We start from the raw sequence: 22,772 nt of genomic DNA, 5'->3' as shown, positions 1-22,772 counted from the left end.
AGTAGCGTTTTTGTAATACATAGTACTGAAAATGCCTAGTTCAAAACACACTCACCAATACTGGTTTATTTTCTCATTTGTGTAGAATGGAAGGAGAGGGACTGTTATCACCAATTTGTAATAGCAAAGCCAGACACACAGAAGCAACTTGCTAAAGGCTACAGAGTTAGGGGATGGGCCTTGAGTGAGCAGAAATGGCAGATTCAGATGCCTTCAAGAGTCAGGTAGGTTTCATTTATGTGTGATGAGTGGTTGAGAGAAGGTAGTAGGCACTCTGAAGAATGGAGGGTAACATGTCCCAGATGAAGCATGCTAAACCAGTTCAAGTAGAACCCAAATAAAACACATCACTGATTTGTTACACAGGGCAACAGTTTAAGTTCCTTGACTAAAAACTGGGATTTCTGTGTCACACTGGTTCTCAACCATGATTTTTTTTAATTTAACTTATTGAATAGGCAATACATTCAAATGGCTCAGGATTCAAAAACTATAAGAGTATACAGTGAAATCTCCTTCCTGTCTCCATTCCCCAGCCACCTCCCATAGCCAGTCAGTGTAATTAATACTTTTAACATCCTTTCAGAGGCTTTTAAATGTATATGAACAAATTTTTATGTAGACATAATTTTAAACATAAATTGTAGCATAATATATTATGCACCTTGCTTTTCCTTCTTAAAAGTAGATCTTGAGGTTCTTTCCATATTGTGGCATAAATATTTTCTCATTCTGCATAATATTCCCTATTTTCTTTATGTATTGTTCATATAGTGTTATCTATTTATCCAGTCCTCCACTGATGATCATTAGGTTGCTTTTACAAAGAGTGCTGCATGAATAACCTCATATATGAGGTGCTTTGCATAGAATCACCCAGAAGAACTTTGATGCCTTGCCACGTCATGCCACTATCAGCAGCGGCATATATTATAAATCATTTGAATAAGAGACAGTGTAGCAAAGTTTGCAAATTGTCAACTTCAAAATAATCTCCAAAGGATTCAAGATTTTTCCTGTATAATAATAGTATCAGTTTTGCTCAGTTGTAGTCCAAATATGGTTTCTTACACAGATGAACAAGGAGAGTCAGATGTACAAACCAGGGCCCAGTTTATCTGTGGACCTGCAGGAGTATGTCATGTAGGTGGTTGCAAGGCTTCAGGTGTGTGGGGTAGAACCCTGGGTAAGAATCACTAGCCTCATTAAAGTATACTGATAACCAGTTCAATTTGGTCTCAAAACCTAGAAAAGGATCCTCCACAGTTGGGGGAGAAGAAACTATTTTCACTTTCTCAATGGAAATCAGAAATGGTAGCAGTACTGGTGATGTTGAGGTCCACAAGTGATGAGGGAGGACTCAGTAAGGGCCACACCCTCTCCCTTATGCTCTTCCAGCATCACTTCAAGAGCTGGGTGGGGGAGAAGGGACAGTAGCAACCAGCCCAGAGTTGTTCCAGGCCAGGGAGACAGGAGTAATAATCCCTAGGTTTACACAGCAATTCACTATTTCCAAAGCAGTTTTGCATATGCCCTCTCCCTGGCTCTCATCAGAATCCCACAGGTTGAGAGCATGAAAAGTTCCCCAATATTACAGATGAGCATCTGAAACTCAGTGAAGCTCAGTGAGTCTCCAAGACACGCAACTAAGTGGTGATGGAGCTGGGCTGCAGCTCACCTGCAGTATCCCTGTCCCAAGCTCTTTATTGGCAGGTCTCTGTCTATTGGTTGGTGTTTCCTCCCTTGGAAGCTCAAACCTCAGTACATAAAAACACCTGTAAAATGTTTAAGTCAATACTACCATCAGTGGTAAATAAGTTATGAATTAATTTACCTATGAAAGAAGCCCAATTACTTCCCTAGGGCTTTTTTTCCTTATATGATATCAAGATATACATCCCAAGATTAAAAAAAAAAAAAGAGTAGCTTACCAAAGTATGAACGTCTCGGATACACAGAATTCCACCTTTAGCTATTGTTATGAGCCACAACCCATGTGGAGACAGAGAGAGCATTCCAGGTCCATAGTGTTTGCTTTGCACTTTTTGGTATGGCTTAAGAATGCAAATACCACTGTGTTCCTGCCAATCAAAGAACATGACCCCATTATAGAAAAGATCAGGGGAGCAGCACCTTAAAGCTTGCACTTGTGCATATATGGTCAGATTCAAATCTGCAAACACTGTCGATGGAAATAAACCGATACACCACATTTCTTGCACCACATTTTCATCTCTGTTTGCAAATTAAAGTTTGTCCTAACCAACCAAAAGAAGTCTTTATACATTAGCTACCATTAAAGATCCCAGCCTGCATCAACAATCTTTATTTTTAAAAAAAGATTTTTTGTATTTATTTGAAAGACAGCACATGCACGCATGAGCAGGGGGGAGGGGCAGAGTATTGAGAGGGAGAAGCAGTCTCCCCACTGAGCAGGGAGCCCGACATGGGGCTCGATCCCAGGACCACCCCCCCATTATGACCTGAGCCGAAGGCAGATGCTTAACTGACTGAGCCACCCAGGCGTCCCTGACAGCCTTTATTTTTCACTAATTCTTTTCACATACCCCCATGCTCAAGTCCAGTTGAATGAGTCAGTATTCCCTCATGTACTTCCACCTCCAGGCCCCTACACATGCCATGACTTTTGTCTGGAATGCCCTTCCCCACTCCATTCCCACCAACCTGTCCCCTCTCTACCTCAGGAACTCCCACACCCTGCCAAGATTGTACACAATATTTCTCCATGTCTAAGTCTGACCTATTCTTCAAAAGCCAGTTATTTCCTCTGTGAAGCTTTCCTTGAATTCTCCTTACCACAAACATTCCTCTTTCTTGGAATTTCTATGTCTCATACCTTGCTGACATTGGCTGCCCTGGAAGAGGTAGGTTTAGAGGGAAGGGTGGTAGATAATCTGGGCCAGTGTGTGTAGCAGGAGTCTTATTATATGAGAGATGCTTGAAATGAGTGTAATGCAAGGATGGCAGAAACATAGTTTATCTATTTTGTGCAATTTTGCATGTGGCTCAGGTGCAAAGTTCCATGGAAAACCATGGACACCTGATACCTGTGAAATAGATGTTCCATGGCTATGTTGTTTTTAAAGGCACTAAAATAATAGTGTTATCTGCATGTTTATCTGACAAGCAGGATGTATGCAGCACAAGTATGACAGTGCTCAAAGGTATGTAAGACAGATTAACAAATAATGCTAATAATGTATCTAATTCAAGAATATTATGTTACTATACTAAAGCCATTGTTAACTGGACTATAATGTTAAAGTATGGATTGTGTCTAATTAATACAATGTATCAATCTTGACTTCTAAGATAAACAATAGCACGCTTAAGTTTTGGCATACTTGCTCAGGAAGAAGGTAGCTGCAGATATATGGCACTTGGTTACAGAAGCCATATATTTGGTGACTCTGAAAGTCCAGCACAGCAGAAGACAGACTGTGTTCTATCTCATACCGGAACTTGTGAATGAGTGCATCTTTCAGCCTCCCTCTTTCATCAATAAAGCTCGCAGAAACTATAAGATTTGAGGAAGAAGAGAGATCATTTGCACTGTATATTGATTTTATTTTTTAATCATAATGAATAACTATGAAAATTTAAATAAAAATTTAAATGCTCAATTAATAATGCAGAGGCTATTAAGAGGATAAAAATGATTCAAAACAACTTCATTAGAACTTCATTAGAAGTACTTGAGTATTAAATGACTGATAGTGCATAATATCCTTTATAAGGTCTTGGCTAATTTAATCAATTAAGTAGAGGCATATTAAAAGATACTCATGATGGTCTAGAGAGTCTTAATTAAGACACAAGAGTACTTTGAGGTTTTTCAGCTCTCTTATGCTCTATAATTATGTATTTGCAAACTAGCTACCCAAATATATTTGTTATATAAAACAAAGAGTGTCTATTTTATCAGACGTCTTTATCCAAAAAGCTTTCCTTACAATTCTGTCAGTGAAAGTAACTACACAGTAACCTGTCTGAAGTTAACCATGTATATTTGAAGCTACAAAACAAGAGATATCACAAAATGACAAATCAATCTGACAAAAGTGCCAGTTGACCCTGTTTCTCTTCTCTTGTAATAAGATAGGTTTATATGAATGACAAGGTCCAGAGGAAAGTCCACATATCACATTGGTTAGCAGCTACATCAGTTTTACTTTGTAAGATGCACAAAAGATGGCCATTTTACCTCTTCACAGGCTAAGAGGGAAAAAAATGCAATCACTGGTTGGGGGGGGGGGAAGAAAGAAAGCTAAGCAGCTACTCATCTGGGCCCAGCACAGAATTGGTTGCTTGATTTTTCTTTACCTTGTGGTAGTATTTTAGGCAGAGTAAATATTTCCAATCTGCTTCTTCCTGTTTCTGGAAGTGGGGAAAGCACCATCACTTCTACTATGTCTGTTTCCAAAAGAGACACTGTGGATATTTGTAAAATGTCTTTGCCTACCTCTGAAAGCAAACGGATATCATCATAAGTGGTCATTCATAAGTTTAAAGAATCTTTTATCTTCCCAAGTAAGATACCATGTTATAGAATTGCCTTCACTAAATCTTTAGATTTCAATTTATTTACTGCATATTTAAAGTAATCTTTAAATATAAGTGATGGGGACATTTTTGATGAATGATGAGGAACTGTCATGATTAGATATCTGGGTTGGCAGATTCAAGCCCGCTCAGTGGGGCTCAGCTCCTTTCCCTGTCAGGGAAGCCTCTGGAGTATGCCATCTTCACCTCAACAGCACCTCCATGCTCCAGCCCCTTGATGCTCCACTGTGGCCTGTTCATCCACTCCTGATATTGGATCAACTCAGGCATCAGTGTTCTTTGCATCTATAGTCAAGGTATTGCAGGGGTTGTGGAAATGCCCATGACGTGATGAGTTTGCTCCTCTGGAAATCAGGCCTCTGGAAGGTGCCATGCCTGAGGCACACCTTTGGTTCTTTCAGAGTCACTACTCCCCCTTTCCACAGGAGCTGTTCTATATGTGTCCACTTTATCAGCCTCTCCCCTCAGATATTCAGCTGATGATCTTTCCTCTGACATAACAAAGAAGACCAAAGACATCCGATACAAAGTGGATCTCAATGTTCTTATCCAGAAGGCATTTTTGTATGAACAAAATGCAATCCTTCACATTTCTGATATTGAACTCATGCCACTAATCTCCTATTAGACCATGTGCTCTCAAGGACCTCATTTTATCTTCTTATGTCTTTTATGATTTCTTCTATTCAGCTCTCAAGACTCCCCGGTCTTCAAATTGAGCCCTTGCTACAACCCTGCTTCCCCACCATGGTTGCCATCTATGCCAATTCTCTTTTCTCTGCTGCAAACTCCTTAAAACAGGAGTTGCTATTTACTGACTTAACTTTCTGACTGCCCATCCCTCACTGCACTCAAGTTCGTGCTCGTCCACACCCTCAGCCAGCTTCCTCCCTCAAGGTCTTTCTGGAGTGGGTGACTCCCAGTGCTCTCATTACTCTGGCCTGTCCTGTTTGCTTCGCTGCACCGTCTTCCTTGGTCTATAACTTAACTGGAAATTGCTTTTCCCATCCCACACTCTGACTGACCAGATATATTAAAAAATGGAATATTTAGGCAGGATGTACATCCACTCTGAAGTAAGCCATAGGTCCTACCATGCTCCATGTGTTCAAATTTACATATTTAGCTTACCTGTTTGGTCTCATTAAGCAACTGGATTGCTTTTACTCTGTTTTCTTAAGCCATCTCATCAGCTTCCATAATTTCAAGATCAGAATTCTATCATTGAGACTTGAACTACAAATCTCCATTTCCAAACATTAGCTAAATATTCCCCACTAAAGAGCTTATTAGCTTCAACTCTACAGAGCTTGTCAGCTCACATTATCCTTCAACCTTTTGTCTTGAGTTTTTACTTCATTTGATGAAATCACAGGCTAGAAATTTTGGAGTCATTGCTGATCCTCCCCTTTCACATTTAATGGAATACCAAGTCCTATCAACTCCATCACTCAGAGCTGTCCCCTCTTTCTCTTTCTACAACTGCTGCACATTGTTTGCACTGTGGATAAGAGCAAAAGCCTGAGGATAGACTTCCTGAGTTCGAGTCCTGGCTCCACTGTTACCACACTATATGACTCTGAATGAGTACTTAACTGTGCCTCAATTGCCTCATCTGTAAATTGGGATAGTAGTAGTCTCTACCTCATAAAAGTTGTCTGTAAGGGTTAAATGAATGAATGCTAAGTTCTTAGAACACTGACTATCACATGGCAAGGAATCCCTCAATAAATGTTGGCTGTTGTTATGATTAATATCACTCTTGCCTGGGCTACTATAATTATTCCCTAACTCATCTTTTTTATTCCATTCTCTTGCCTTTCAGCTCTATCCTTCACACTTGTGGCAGAGTCGTCCTCTAAAATCCAAGTCAAATCATACCTGTATCATCTTGAAAACTTTTGACGATGTCTCATTAACCACAGAAAAAAGTCCAGACTCCTTGGAATGATATTCAAGACCCTCGTCTTCTTTCAGACTTCATTGCCATGATCATCATCTAATAAACTCTTCTGTTTACCTATTATACCAGACTTCCTACCATTCCAAGTGCCTTTGCTCAGTCTTTTATCTTGAGTGGGAATACTAATATGCCCCATCCTCCTGACTTACACCCTCCGAGAACTCTCCCCCAATCCTCTACACCTCCTTATCTGTGTCCCCCTTTACCCCCACTCCTTTCCTCATACCTGGCAGAATTAATTGCTTCTTCCTCTGAGACCACACAGCACTCTGCTTATTCCTCCACCACTAAATTGTCTCCTTGACCTTGCCATGCCCCCACTGGCCTAGGTTCAGCATTTTACACCTAGTAGTCATGCACTAATTTTAAAAAGTCAATGAATAAATTTAAAAATATGTTTTGGGGAAAATATACATATATATTTGGTCCTTAAGCCAGAAAGAAAAGTATTAGTTCTTACTATTTATCATACAAGTGTTACCTCACCTGCCAGGTCTGTAGTTTACCTGGGCATGTGGATGGCATTATTGAAAAAGCTGGATATCATTTTGTTTAAAGAGGAAATATTAAAGATGCATGTAATAAAACTTTCTTTAGCTATCTTTATTAAATAGAAATAAAACATTTTAAAATATATTTCAAGGATAAACCAACCAAACTCCTTCTGTAATAACATTAGAAATATCTAGCATTATATATATGTGTATAATATACACATATATTATATAATGTATATAATATGCATATATACACTATATATAATGTCTAACATTAGAAATATCTAAATTAATTCATTAATTTATTTCAGAAGGTTTATTTAACATCAACTATGTACCAAGCAGATGTACCAAAAACCCTTTAAATATGATGTAGGAATTCTCCTATGTAACTTACAGCAGTTATTTAAATGTCTCTTTTTTAGAAAATATACCACAAATAATTGTTTCACTAGAGCTCCATTTCCACAATCTTAAATTCTTTGGAATGAAGTGACCAATATTTTAAATTAATAAGCATTCCATGTAGTACCTACGAATCCAAGGATCTGAAACAAGCTTGATGGATTGGCATTGATAATAAAGACATAGCCTTCTGATGTTCCAACTAATAGATATATCCCTCGCTGGTCATAACTAGAAAAGAAAGAAAACAAGAAATCTGAGGATCAATTTTGCTTGTTTCACTAATAAGATGGTAAACAAATTTATTGAATGATAGCATGGAGATACACTCAAAACCAGTCATTCTTATGGTTTGTGACTTTTAATATTATCCCATCTTATAAAAAAAGCCAAGTGATGACATATAAATGCAATCATGACATTCTAGGTTAATGCTGTTTCCAAATTGCAGCTTATAAGTGCACAGTCAAGAAGATGCAGTAGCATCTTCATCATAAGTGAATGAAGTATGATAGCAGAGCCTTCTTGGTATTTCTGGGGGAAATAAACAGTCCTTATACCAGTGATCAGTGCAACATCGCAGCCCTCTGCAGTATTAATGCCTCACAGGGGGAGGAAGAATGTAGTGAAATGTTTCTGCACCTTCATCAAATTCGAAAAATGGGAAGATACAAATTAAAATAAGAGAAGAGGCTCTGAGAAAGAGGAGGCAGCAAACATGTAGATAGAGGGAGGTCAGGGGTCTTCTGCCGGAGCGGGAGGGGGCCGCTTGCAGGAAACAACGCGGTGGGTAGAAATCCGGCTCCTCTAGGCGCTAGCTGGGCAATCCTCGAAAGGCTTCTCTCTTCACCTCTCTGAACCTGAATTCTCTCATCTGTGGAACAGGGACAAGCATAATACCTTTCTGACCAGTGTAGTGAGGATCACATTCAATGAGCTACAGTGTATGATGGCACCTCAAACTGTAAAGCAGGGCACAAATGTCAGTTCTGATAATACTATTATGACAAATTAACAAAAGAAAGAATAAGAGCAACAGATGAGTCTAAATCCAATGTCTTTGTGCTGTCTTCTAAAAAGTATTACTTCAAAAGATGTGAAGTCATCTAAATGCCCATCAATACAATCTTTTAAAAATGATGGGATATTGGGTATTTACCCCCAAAATACAAAAACACTAATTTAAAGGGATACAGGCACCCTTATGTTTACTGCAGCATTATCTACAATAGTTAAATTATGGAAGCAGCCCAAGTGCCATCGATAGATGAGTGGATAAAGACGATGTGGTGTATGTCCATGCAATGGAATATTGCTCAGTCATAAAAAGAATGAAATCTTGCCATTTGCAACAACATGGATGGAGCTAGATAGTATAATGCTAAACAAAATAAGTCAGTCAGAGAAAGACAATTATCCTATGATTTCACTCATATGTGGAATTTAAGAAACAAAACAAATGAGCAAAGGAAAAAGAGAGAGAGAGGCAAACCAAGAAACAGACTCTTAACTATAGAGAACAGACTGATGGTGACCAGAGGGGAGATGTGTGGGGGAAGGGTGAAACAGGTGATGGGGATTAAAGAGTACACTTAGCATGGTGAGCACTGAGTAATGTATAATAGAATTGTTGATCACTATAGTGTACACGTGAAACTAATATAACACTGTATGTTAACAATACTGGAATTAGGGCGCCTGGGTGGCTCAGTCGTTAAGCGTCTGCCTTCAGCTCAGGTCATGATCCCAGGGTCCTAGGATCGAGTCCCACATCGGGCTCCCTGCTCCGCAGGAAGCCTGCTTCTCCCTCTCCCACTCCCCCTGCTTGTGTTCCCTCTCTCGCTGTGTCTCTCTCTGTCAAATAAATAAAATCTTTAAAAAAAAAACAACACTGGAATTAAAATAAAAAATTATAGTATATCCATATAATGGAGTACTATGTAGCCATAAAAGAGAATAAGGAAGGTCTTTATGTGTGGATAGAAATCATGGTCCAAGAGATACCATGAAGTGAAAAAAAAAGAGGCATAGAACATTGTATATGGTTTGCTATCTAAAAGCAAAGACATTTAAATAAAAACTTGAAAAATAAAAGCAAAGGCAGTGACTCTGGAGCCCAACTGCCTGTGTTCTGCTCCTGACATTTGCCATTTCCTACCTGTGTAACATGAAGCAAGTCACTTAAACACTTTGCGCCTCATCTCCCTGAGGAGACAAGAACATCCATCTCATGAAGTTAATAGAACCAAGCACATAGCACATTTTAAGTGCTTGATAATTATTTGTGTAATTAAAAGGAATATTTGCTTTTTGCTTATTTATGGATAGACTATCTCTGGAAAGAATACATGGGAAATTGGGAACAGGCTGTCTCCAGGGAGGAGAACTGGCTGTTTGGGGACAAGAGTGGGAGACTTTTCCCCACGCACCCCTCTGTCCTTTTGGAACACTGAACTGAGGCAATGTATTCATTTTCAAAACAAAACATGTAAAACTTAAAATTGAAAGGAATTATGGCTTGGGGCATCTGGGTGGCACCGATGGTTAAGCGTCTGACTCTTGGTTTTGGCTCAGGGTTGTGCGATTGAACCCCACATTGGGCTCCATGCTCAGCACAGAATCTGCTTAAGACTCTCTCTCCCTCGCCCTCTACCCCTCCCCCCACTCAAGTGAATAAATAAATCTTTAAAAAAAATAAATTATGGCTTTACTGGAATTCTCAACAGACGGGCCTTGACAATGTTGCTGCCAGAAGCAGGAAGTACTTACAGGAGGTGCTGTACAGACCATTTGGAGGGGAAGGCCTTGTGAATTGCCTGAGGGGCTTCCGCATCCCTGACATCGAGGAAGTGGATGAAGCCCCCCATGGTGCCCACAGCCACAGAGAGGGAGGAAGGAGAGCAAGCCAGCACTGTTGCCTGTTTAAAATAACCCCAGATGCTTAACTTCACCGTGCCAGAACACAAAGCCTGCTTTACCATGCATAAGAATCAACAGTTTATTTGGAAAGCCATCCAAACAAGGAGTGGCAAGTGTAGTGTGGTATTACAAATTAGACACGCTGCATTCCTGAGCTAATCAATAGCATAAGTCACAGGAGTCTCTACACGTTATTCTTTTATCCTAGTGTTAGAAGCATAAAAATATAGAGATTTCTTGAGCTTTAAACCATGGCTTCATTTTTATCCTTAAATGATGACATGATTATACCAATAATAATGAAAAAATAAAACAAATTTAAAATACATTCCTAGCATCTTCTGGACATCTTTACCGAATGTTAGTGATTTTTAAAAATCAGCATTCATCTGTTGGATAATGGTAGATCTTGGGATGCTGGTATGATGGGGGAAGACAAGAAAATAACCATATCACACCCCGTGTATTCTGTAACCAAAGACATGCATCACAGATTCCCGCTCATCTCACAATCACTTACGGAATATGATGTCTAGGAGAATAAATTTGCTTTCATGACACTTAAGCAATCAGCTTCACTCCTCTATAATTATACTTTGTAGGTTGTTTTGAATAAAATCACAGAACATTAGAAATAGAAAGGAGCTTAAGAGATCATCATTTTGTAGAATAGAAAATGGAGGTGAAGAAAAGAATAGCAATTTGCCTCAGGATCCCATAGCTGATGATGAAGCTGAGAACTCCTGTGTCCTGCCTCATTAGAATGCACACTTGCTCAGCCGAGGAGGTTTTTATTTTATTTTTAAAGGTGAATTTTAAGGGTTGAGTCTTCAGTGGTATCTCAGTGTGAAAATGGAAATGAAATGGTGAGGGTCTTTCTTTTTTTCTTTTTTTTAAAAAAAAAGTCTTTATGGGATGTCTCAGTGTGTGTGTGTGTGTGTGTGTTCTCAAAATAATCTGTTGAAATTATCCTCCAGGGGCGCCTGGGTGGCTCAGTCGTTGAGCATCTGCCTTTGGCTTGGCTCGTGATCCCAGGGTCCTGGGATCAAGCCCTGCATTGGGCTCCCTGCTCCGCGGGAAGCCTGCTTCTCCCTCTCCCACACCCCCTGCTTGTGTTCCCTCTCTCGCTGTCTCTCTCTCTGTCAAATAAATAAGTAAAATCTTAAAAAAAAAAAAAAAAGAAATTATCCTCCATTCCAGGGCAATAGTAGACTAGGCTAAACATGGACAGCAATATCTGGAGGGGTCTTATGTACCTTAGCAAGTACCATCAAGGGAAGCTTCTAGTGTCCAGATATCCTCCCATCATAGTGCTGGGCCAGGTTCTCTGAGGACCATTGCCTAAAATGTTCATGCAGAACACAGTCCCAGGGATAGGCAGGGAGATCTGGCCTCAGCATTGCTGGGTCAGTGCACTTATCAATTCCCCACAAGGTAGCAGTATTCTCCAGTGAGGAAAAACCACCAGTTATCCCCAGCTCAGGCTGATCCACATGAGTATACTGTGCCTGGTTTGGAGCTCAATGATGGTTTGTCAAATTAACTGTGAACACTGTCTGAATCTCTCCCTTCTGCTCAGGTGAAGGGAAGATCTCTGGTGCAGAAGCAGACCTTCTCGTGGTGCCTCTCTCTCCCTGATTATAGAGACTCTTGGGTGGGTTGTTAACCATTTGTATGTCTCTTGTCTGTGAAAGGAGATGTGATCAGATGAGCTTTAAGATCTCTTCTAGCTCTAGTAGTTCTAATAGAAATGAACACATATGAGCTCTTGTCACCAGAGTGCAGTCTATTCATATTTCAGTGTTTTAGGTAAGAATTTTTATGTTTACTTGTCAGGGTTTTATATATCCCACTGAATTGTGCATCTTTTGTGTCTTATAATTTTCTTATGTGAGGTATGATGCTTCCTCTTGTTTTATAATTGAGATTTTAATTTTATAAAGGGGAAGGATTGTAACTTCCCTACCTACTACCAAAATCCAAGATCCATATCTCATCTAGAACTGTGTAATATATCAAATGATGATAATATAAGGGGAAAATAGCATTGCCATTGTTTATTGGTCTTTTTATGATTTTAAAATATTATTTTATGTAAAATGTACTATGAACATGGCAGAAATAATGGTATCACCTTGTGGCGAGTGTTGTGAGCAATTGTGGTTTGTCATCCAATATCCAAACACTTTCCTTCTGGAAAATTCCTTGAATATCCATTGAGAAACCATCTCTCTTATTTTTGGGGGTTCAATGAAACAGATCTGACTCTCATTTTCGAGGCTGAGCTTAAGCCAATTGGCATTTCTCATTCCCCTGTCCACAGTGATTAGTTCAGAGATGTTATTAAGACATCAGAAGACATCTAGCGTTGTGGAAAGGAAAAACTTCTTTTCTCTTCCTCCTCCCATTGGAGGAGGCTTTCTTCCTGATGGTCTGACACCTGTGAGGTTGACACCTGTGGTATTTGGGTACCACTAAAAGAAGCCTAAGAGGAAACTATAGACATAGAGAGAAAAACAAGGTCCTTGGTAATATCATTTGAGTTGCTGGACTGAACTACATCTGAGGCCAGACAAGTACTATACTTTATAGTTGATTAAGCCAATAAACCCCGCTTTTTTATTTTTGGCTCAAGTTGGTTAGAATGGGAATTTTCTTTCATTTCTAACCTTGAGGTTAGATGGGGCCATTTAACTAGTTATGGCCAAGGGGGCGATTCATTTCTGAGAAAAAGCAACTAATTGCTAGTTCAAGACTCTCTGGCACTCCCTTCCCATACTATGGCACCGAGGAGCTATTATTAGTTAGTTGGTGAATCCTCCCTCAGTCTGGCTTCCTGAGAGAGGGCTTCTGTGGAGCAGAGACCCTGCCAATCCACAAGGACTTATAGTATGAGTGAGATATAAACCACTAGGACTTTGGAAATAACTGCCACCTCAGAAAAACTTTCCTATACACCAATTTAGTACCTTATGTTCCACCCTATGGGCTGTAGAATATATTTTATACAGAAGAATTATTCTAAATATATAGGGTAAGAAATGCAATAAGGCATCTGCAACAAGTATTTCCACAGACTATTGACATGTAATTATGAAAACATAGATTGGATTAGAATTCAATATTTTAATCCATTTATAAGGCACACTTACTGGAGTATTCAGATAAATCCTGCTGGCACAAGTACCATCTTCTATATACCAAACACAAACTTCCCCTGAATGTGTGAGTGTCTATAAAAAAAAAGAAAACTCTAAATGGAAAATAAGACTCTGTTATGGAAACATGTTCTAAATTCCTTTATAGTATGTCAATAACTCGGATGATTTTGTATAAAATTTTATTTTACTCATATGGATTATAATGACAATCACAACATCAGTACTTCTGATTTGAACAAAAATTAACCTATAATCTTTTCTTAACTATTATCTTTAATACAATTTAAGTAACATATAATAACTAAGAATAGAAAAGTGAAATGTTTTTCCATGTAACATAATTGAGTTACTTGGACATTCAACAGGATTATTGCTTAAAGAATAAAGCTAGAAATAGGAAATTATGTTTGTTTTTTTAACTAACAGACTTTGCTTAAAAAAAAAAAAAAGGCACGGTGCTTGAATTCAAGACCCTGATATCAAGACCTGAGCTGAGCACACTTTCCAGAATGTCATATAGAGGAAATCATACATCTTTCTTAAATTGGCTTCTTTGGTTTAATGTTATGCATTTAAGGCTATTCTATGTCTTTTCATAGCTTAATAGCTCATTTATTCTTAGTGCTGAATAATATTCCATTGTATTGATATGCCACTGTTTATCCATTTACCTATTGAAAGACATCTTGGTTACTTCCAAGTTTTGGCAATTATGAATAAACGTGCTATAAACATTAATGTGAAGGTTTTTGTGTGGGCATAGGTTTTCAATCAATTTAAGTAAATAACAAGAAGCTCAACTGCTGAATCATAAGGTAAGAGTATGTTTAGTTTTGTGAGAAACTGCCAAACTTCCAAAGTGGCTGTACCATTTTGGTTCCTATAGGCAATGAATGTTTCTGTTGCTTCATATCCTTGCTAGCACTTGATATTGCCAGTGTTTTAGATTTTAGACATTCTAATATGTGTGTGGTGTCATCTCATTGTTTTCATTTGCAATTCTCTAATGGTGAATAATACTGAATATCTTTTAATATACTTATTTGCCATCTGTATATTTTCTGTGGCAAAGTACATACAATATTTATTTATTTAGATTTTGATTTCTTTCATCAGTTTTGAAACTTTTCTCATATAGCTCTTGTACATACTTTGCTAGGACTCCCAAAATCTTAATGGATTTATTGATGAATCATAAAAAATGAAATGTTTCTTGAGATCAATAAAGGTAAGCAGTTAAACACCAGGAAAAGAGTTTCTTTTTTGAATGTAGCAGGTGGATTATTTTTCCTAAGTAGATTGAATTCATGTTTCAAGCATGGCCAGTATTTCATTTTCATCCTCAGAGGGTCTGTACCACTCTGAAAGAGGGTTAACACTAATTGTTTAATGAGTTTTGATAACTCTTTAGTAATGAATGTGTTGAAAGATCTGGCTTGAAAAACTTGGATGGTGAGTATAAACAGGATAGCTCCTAAGATTTCAATTGCTTTGACTGTTTTCAGACACTTAATATTATGAAGTCACAATACAATGACGCCATTCTAACTGGGGAGTAGATCTGATGATGGAAGTGGTTGGCATTTCTTCCATATCCTCAAGAATACCCTCTGCCTCCTATTTGTGTAAGGTTGCACATGATCTCCCAAAATCTTTTCTTTAAATCCTACTGTGAGATAATAAAGTATTCCTTACCAGGCAGTATTCATTTCCGGGTGGGATAAAGTCAATTGCTTGAAATTTCCCATCACAAGCCTCTAGGACTTTATCAAAGGTTGGCTTCTCACAATAAGTGTAAATATAAACAGATCCCTGTTTAGAAAGAAAGAAAGAAAGAACACAATTGTTGTGTATACAGGTCAACAAATATTTATTAAATGTCCACTGTGAGCAAGGGACTGTGTGGGAAATTAGAGATTAACTTAAGTAAAGCCCTGACCTTGAGGAGCTTAAAATCTAGATGCTTAATTTGTTTATTGATTCATCCATTCATTCGTCATTTAAAATAATCAATGGAACTTTCCTCTTTTCTCCAAAAGTTATAAAATACAATAAAACATTTTTTCTGACTTCAAAAATAATGTCTATTTATACAAAAAAAAAACCTTGGAAAATGTGGAAAACCAGAAAAGTTGTGAAGGTGACCTAAGTCTTATCACATACTAGATCATGGTGGGCACTGATATAAACTTTTAAATAAGCCTTTGTGGAAATTGTGGAGGTGTGGCTGAAGCTGTTACTTAATGACTTCTTTATCATTCTCAGCTGCCAATTCACCTTTCAAAAAAATCTATCCTATCAGTTGTGGCCCTCTGCCAAGTAACTGTAATATGGTGTGGGCACTTAAGTAGCAATAAGAAGTCTGCTTTCAACTAACAGCAAGTTCTTCAAGTTTACTTGAGTTAAACATGAATTTTTCTGTTCTTGTTTATCTAAAAAATACAACTCTGTAGAGTCTAAATTTGATAGATATTTACTGATTTTACCTTTCATTCATTCCTTCGACAAATATTGAGTGGATACACTGCGCCAGGCACTGCTCTGGATCCTGGGTCTATATTAGAGGACAAAACAGACAAAAATTCCCTGCCCTCATAGAGTTTACATCCTCCTGGGGGATTCAGACAATGGACAAAGTATCTAAACAGCAGTGATTGTGAGAATCAAAAAATAAAGCAGGGTAAGAGGATATGACATGGTAGAATTAGAATGTGATATTCTAAACCGGGTATCCAGGAAAGGCTTTACGGAGGTGACTTTAAAGACTTGAAGGAAGTGAGGAAAGAAAGGATTCATGTGGATTCTGTGGGAAGCACATTCCAGATGGAGAGAGAAGCCAGTGCAAACACTGAGGGAGGAACATGCTGGGTAAGTTAAAGAATACAGCATGATGGCCAGCATGACTGGAGCAGGGCCAAAAGGAAGCAGGGTCGGGGGAGATAAGGCCCGGTGGTGAGTAGAATCCACATCATGAAGGGATTGTAAAGCCTGGTGAGGATTCTGGCTCGTAGTCAGAATAACATGGGGAATCACTGGATGGTTCTGAAGAGAAAATGGAAAAGTTTTTCTCACTTTGGCTGCTGTGTTGGGGATACAGTTTATTCTATCATATACTGAGAAAAGTGTATTAAAGTCTCCCATTGACATTATGACTTTGTTTCTTCTTGTCGTTTTGTCACATTTTGTTTTATATATTTTGGGACTATTTTATTTAGTCCCTATATATTTTAAATGTTTATATATTCCTAATGAATTTAACCTTTTACTATTCTTGAAATAAGCCCATTTATCTTTAGTAATTTTTTTTGCCAGAAAGTCTATTGTGCCTAATATTCATATAGCACCACTGGCTTTCTTTTTGTTAATGTTTACATGTTAGATCCTTTTCGGTCTTTTTACCTTTCAATTTTAATTAATTAATTTATTTAATTAATTTTATTTTTTTAAATTTTTTAAGTTTTTTTTTTTTAATTTGACAGAGAGAGACACAGCGAGAGAGGGAACAAACACAAGCAGGGGGAATGGGAGAGGGAGAAGCCGGCTTCCCACTGAGCAGGGACCCTGATGCGGGGCTTGATCCCAGGGCCCTGGGATCATGACCTGAGCCAAAGGCAGATGCCTAACGACTGAACCACCCAGACACCTCCCTACTTTCAATTTTTAAATTTACTTTCAATGTTACTGTATTTTTTATTTACTTTTAATCTTACTGTACCCTTATGCTTTAGCTGTATCACTTATAAACAGTACATAACTGGGTTTTGCTTTTTTTTTAAATTCAGTATTGCAACCTTTGCCTTTTAACTACATCTATTATCTGTTTTACTTTTATTGTAAGTACTAATATATTTGAGTTTAAATATTACAATTTATGCTTCTACTTTCTTACTTGTTTTATGTTTCTTTTTCTCTCTCTTCTTACCTTATTTTGGGTTGCTTTTTAAAAAACATTTCACTTTCCCCATTTTTAATGTAGAAATTTCATCTACTATTTCAGTTCTTTTAGTGGTTACCTTAGAAGTTACAACATGCATACTTAATTTATAAACACCACAATGTTACTTAAAACCTTTACTTTCTGCCTGGGAAGGTAAATAATGAACTTGAAACACTTTATTCCATTTACTCCTTCCCCTCCAGTTTGCATTATTGTTGTCTGGGATTTTAATTCAATGTTATTTTTTAAACCCAACCTCACATTATTTTTGCTGTTTTATACAGGCAGTGTTCATTTACATTTCTCCACACATTTACTACTATTCATTCTTGCAACACAATCTTCCATCTGGGATCATTTTCCTTCTGCCTGAAGTACATTCTTAAGAATTTTCTCTAGTAATGGTCTGTTGCTGACAAACTCAGTTTTGGAATGCCTAAAAATTTTTTTTTCACCCCTATACTGAAAAGTATACTCACTGGGTATAGAATTCCAGGGGGTAGTTAGCTTATTTCATTACATCAGCATAGTTTTTCTATAAATGGACGGATAGTAAATATGTTAGGCTTTGCTGGCCATGTGATCTCTCACAACTACTTAATTCTACCATTGTAGTGTGAAAGCAGCCATAGACAATACGTAAATTAATGGGTGTGACTGTGTTCCAATAAAACTTGATTTGTAAAAACAAGCAGGAGGCTGGTTTTGGCCTACAGGGCCATAGTTTTCTGATCCCTCCTGTTCTACATGGAAGGTAGCATTCCACTATTTTTTACTTACATTATTGCCACAGACAAGTCAGCTGTTAGTCTAATTGAAATTCCTTTGAAATAATCTGTTTTCCTTTCTGATTGCTTTTAGGATTTTCTGTCTTTGGTTTTCAACAGCTTCACTTTGTTAAGTCTAAGTGTGGTTATCTTTTTAGGTATTCTGCTTGAGATTCACTGGGCCTCTTGAATCTGTAAATTCATGTCTTCATCAGTTCTGGAAAATATCTCTTTAAATATTGTCTTATCCTACTCTCTCTCCTCTCTGGGGATCTAGTCCAACATACACTGTATCATTCATGTCTCTTAAGAACCCTTCTGTATATCTGGGCTACATTCTCGATAACTTCTTTTGATCTATCTCCAGGTCACTAATTCTCATTTGGCTGTGTCCAATCTTCTGTCAGACATATTTATTTTTTACTTTTTAAATATATTTTCTCTTTTAGAAGTTCTATTTCAGTCTTTCTCCCTTCTGTTATGTTACATTTTTTGTTGTTGTTGTTTCCTGTTCTCCATAGATATTTTAGGATTGTCCTTTATTTGTTATTTATTAAAACATAGCACAGTTGTTTTCACTTCAGGTATTTACCAGCAAATGAAATCTTTCCATATTTAAATTTAAGTTTCCTTTAGGCAGAAAATCATTGATCTTTCCTTAAAATCCATCTAAAGTCATTGCCTAACAATATAAACTACTGCTAACCCTGACTTTTGAGAGTCATTCCATTAATTAGGAGTCTTTCTAACAGTGTAATTGAGATGGACATTTCATTTTATCCTGCATTTATCCCCCTTCCCTTCTTCTTTTACAGAACCCATATTTTCCTTAGAGAACCATCTATGACCCCAATCTCAGTCCATGTTTGGTTGGGTTGACTCTACACAGGGTCCAAGTGTAGGCATGTGACTTAGGCCTGGCCAATGACAGCTTAGAATCCTCCTGGACATAGTAATTGCCACAGGGGTAGAGAGGTGACCCAAGTAAGTACAATGAATCTAAATTCCAGGACATTTTTTCATGGTGTATTTCCACTAGGGTCACCACAATGGTAGAAATATAAACTAGAGTTACAGGAGGCTCTCTGGACACCTCACAGGAGAATCTGCATGGGAAGGGTGACAGCAGAAAGGAAACAGAGCCAAGAGATGGTCACAAAACAAGGTCAGCAGCATCATGGGAGTCCCTGGATTCAGATTAACTCATTGCCCTTTTAGTTACATGCACAAAAACAAACAAATGAATAAATAAACACTTTTTGTTATTTAGATCTTTTAAGTTAGGTATTTTTTCATTTGTAACCAAAGGAGTCCTGACTAGTACAGTATCACTATGTAGCACTATGCCCTTCATTCCTGTAGTGCAATGATAATAATATTTGAAAACTGTATATCAAGAAATCACCATCTAGCATACCTTGTCTGTTTGAATCAGCAACATGTGGTAATTTGGAGAAAACATCATATGTGCCACAGGCTCTTCAATCTCAAGAAAATCCTCTACTTTGTAAGTTGAATCTTTAATGGTAAAAGAATACACAAAGCCATCCTAGCGACCAAAACAATGAGATAAACAAAGAAAATCAGTCTTAGTCAATGCAGAGTATACTTCCCATGTCAAACAAGCTAAGACTTATTGACTACCATCCACAGTTTATTTTTGGAAACATCATCAATGTTTACATTATCTAGAATGCCCTGTCTTACCTTTATTTAGGCAACTTTTAACCACCCTTCCTGGTCATTTCAATTTTATCTCTTGTGACACAAAATTCTGTGACCTAAAATTTTACGGATCTCTCCTTTCTTTGAATTTCTCTAGCATCTATGTTTTTTTTTTCCCCAAGTAATATCTTCTTTAATGAAGTTAGAAATTTTTTTTATTAGTAGAATTTAGTGATTCATTGGTGCTCATTACATCAAGTGCCTCCTTAATGCCCATCACCCAATTATCCCTTCCCCCCTTCCACCTCCCCTCCAGCAACCCTCAGTTTGTTTCTTTCAGTGTCTCTTATGGTTTGCCTCCTTCTCAATTTTCAACTTATTTTATTTTTCCTTCCCTTCCCCTATGTTCATCTGTTTTGTTTCTTAAATTCCACATATGAGTGAAATCATATGGTATTTGTCTTTCTCTGACTAATTTCACTTAGCATAACACCCTCTAGTTCCATCCATCTAGCATTTATCTTTTTACCACTTTCTTCATTATACAGGAGGTAGGGCAAATGAAGCAGTTCATTATGTGGCTTGTATATATATATATAGCAGTCTCCTTACTTCAAGGAACACTAGCCTTAATATATATTATTTCATTATTATATACATTTCTTTTGTCCCAAAGTGACCCAAATGTAGGGAGTGTGCTGTTTATTTCCTTTATATCCTTTTTTGGTTTTCTTTCACAGTGCTAGAAAGAGGGCAAGTATCCAGTAAAAATCAGTTGGTTGGTTGGCCGTAAACAGATTTAGGTTCATTTAACTATTCTCAAGAGGAATTTAAGCTGTTTTCACAGTAGTGAAGAGGCTTTGGGCAAATTAATCCATCATTTCTAAATTGGATCCCACTATAACTAGAGTATATGCATTAGTGAGATGGCTGGGTTCACATACTTGGGAACTGGGGGATAAAACATGCAAGGTGCTTTCTCCAAACTCATCATCGTTCTCCATTTCTCAGGGAGTACATGCTCCAACCACTCCTTTAATCTAGTTGTTTTGTTTTTTTTAATTTTGTTTTTTAAATAATCTCTACCCTCAATGTGGGGCTTGAACTCACAACCCCAATATCAAGAGTCACCTGCTCTACTGAGTCAGCCAGGCGCCCCTAAACTAGGTTTTAAAAAATGTCAAGGGTGAGGGTTGCCTGGGTGGCTCAGCTTGTTTAGCACCTGACTCTCAGGTCATGGTCTCAAGGTCATGAGATGGAGCCCTGTGCTGGGTTCTGTGCTAAGTGTAGGGACTGCTTAAGATTCTCTCTCTCTCCTTCTCCCTCTGCCCCTCCCTGCTCATGCTCTCTCTCTTTGAAAAAATTAAAAAAAAAAAAGAAAATAAAAGTAAAAAATGCCGAGGGTGGCCTTGAGAAGGACAAAAGTCATAAAAGGCCATAAATGCAGACTAAATGTAGGAGGTAGGGTGGCGGGGGTGGAAGGTGCTGGGGGAGAGGATAGTCTGTTGCAAGGTTGCAGGGGAGGGGGATGGATTACCAGCTGAATGTAGGTTTATGAGCTCCAGATTGCTTTTCATTGGTGGAGCTACATCTCTCAACCTGACATCATGGCCTAACTGCTCTCAGGGTCCTGGAAATGTGATCTGTAGCAGTGGAAGAGAAAAAGCTAACAGTGTTCTTGGGACATCTACCAGTAGACCTGAGATTTTAGTGTAGGTCAGCTCCGAACCTTAGCAATGATACAACACCATGGAAAAGCAAGGTAGTCTGACCCCTTTTCTTACTTAACTGAGGCTGCATGCTCTAATAAATGAGAGCAAAGACTTTAGAGTTTGACACATCTGGGTTCAAGCCTCAGCGACTCCATTTACTGGCTGGTGAACTCTGTAAGGCTTGGCTCCTTCCTCTGTATAAGGAGAATGTCAATATTCCTACTTGATAATGTCATTATGAGAACTGATAAGATAATACAAGCAAAGCACTTAGCAGGATGCCTGGTACAAAGTAAGCACCAAGTAAATGAAGGCCATTAATGCTAATTCTAATATGAACAATAACAGTATAATATATGTAAGCTAAATGAGTATGTACAAGGGGCTAAGCTGAAGCTTAGACAAAAGGTTCTGTTTGTGTCTGACAACCTAATGTATTAAGTGTACAAACAGGCATGAAGTTGGGTGACAGATATTAGGTGTTCTGGGGGGCCCCGAGTTTTTAATTCTATTTTTGATTATTTGCAAAAGTCTAGATATATGGCAGTCCATTATACTGTTCTCTCTACTTTTATATATATTTGAAAAATTATCCATATAAAGAGTTTTATAATTGTATCCAAAAAGAAAACAATTTTAATTAATAATCTGACAGAACCTGACATCCCAAATTATGACTCATAATAGTAAGTAGCAGCAAATGGAAATTGTATATATTCTTGAAAGCAATTAATTTTGAAGAATAAAATACATTACAATTCCAGAAATAAGCACTCCTCCCTTCTGATATACCATGGTGACTGGACTGATAAGATTTCTTCCCTCTTTTGGAAAAGAAAAACAAGGTAAAACAGGTGACTTATAATTAAAAGTGCAATACAAAGTAATTAATCTCTTGCTTTCCTAGGACTATTCATTTCTCTGTAATCCTTTCCAAAAATCAACTTCCTATCAGAATATGTGCTATCATGCCTTTCAAACAATGAATAATAAAAGCTGCTCAGCATTGATTACTAATGTAAATCACATGAGCTTTTCAAAGTTCTGTACCATCAGATCTGTATAACTAACATTATAGAATTATATAGCTAATATATTTTCTTACTTTAGGAAAGCATTGTCAGAGATTTTAAGATGTCAGGAAAAAACAAATAAAACCAAA

General features: G+C 37.8%; 1 protein-coding gene across 1 annotated transcript in view; it reads right to left on the bottom strand.

Moving 5' to 3' along the window:
* Positions 1-22,772, bottom strand: part of CFAP43 (cilia and flagella associated protein 43) — a 107,135-nt gene that overhangs the window by 56,732 nt on the left and 27,631 nt on the right. Inside the window, exons 6-14 of the mRNA XM_073904229.1 lie at positions 22,367-22,434; positions 19,651-19,782; positions 15,225-15,341; positions 13,521-13,601; positions 10,219-10,367; positions 7,577-7,680; positions 4,345-4,485; positions 3,366-3,538; positions 1,932-2,081 (exon numbers count right to left, since the gene is read on the bottom strand). Coding sequence (XP_073760330.1) covers positions 1,932-2,081; positions 3,366-3,538; positions 4,345-4,485; positions 7,577-7,680; positions 10,219-10,367; positions 13,521-13,601; positions 15,225-15,341; positions 19,651-19,782; positions 22,367-22,434 — 1,115 coding nt within the window. The remainder of the gene's footprint in view (positions 1-1,931; positions 2,082-3,365; positions 3,539-4,344; positions 4,486-7,576; positions 7,681-10,218; positions 10,368-13,520; positions 13,602-15,224; positions 15,342-19,650; positions 19,783-22,366; positions 22,435-22,772) is intronic.

The sequence above is a fragment of the Callorhinus ursinus genome, unplaced genomic scaffold (genome assembly GCF_003265705.2).
Source record: "Callorhinus ursinus isolate GAN/ISIS: 27379988/994484 unplaced genomic scaffold, GSC_fseal_2.0 scaffold20, whole genome shotgun sequence".
Taxonomy (NCBI): domain Eukaryota; kingdom Metazoa; phylum Chordata; class Mammalia; order Carnivora; family Otariidae; genus Callorhinus; species Callorhinus ursinus.
This window is presented reverse-complemented; position numbering and strand designations above follow the sequence as displayed.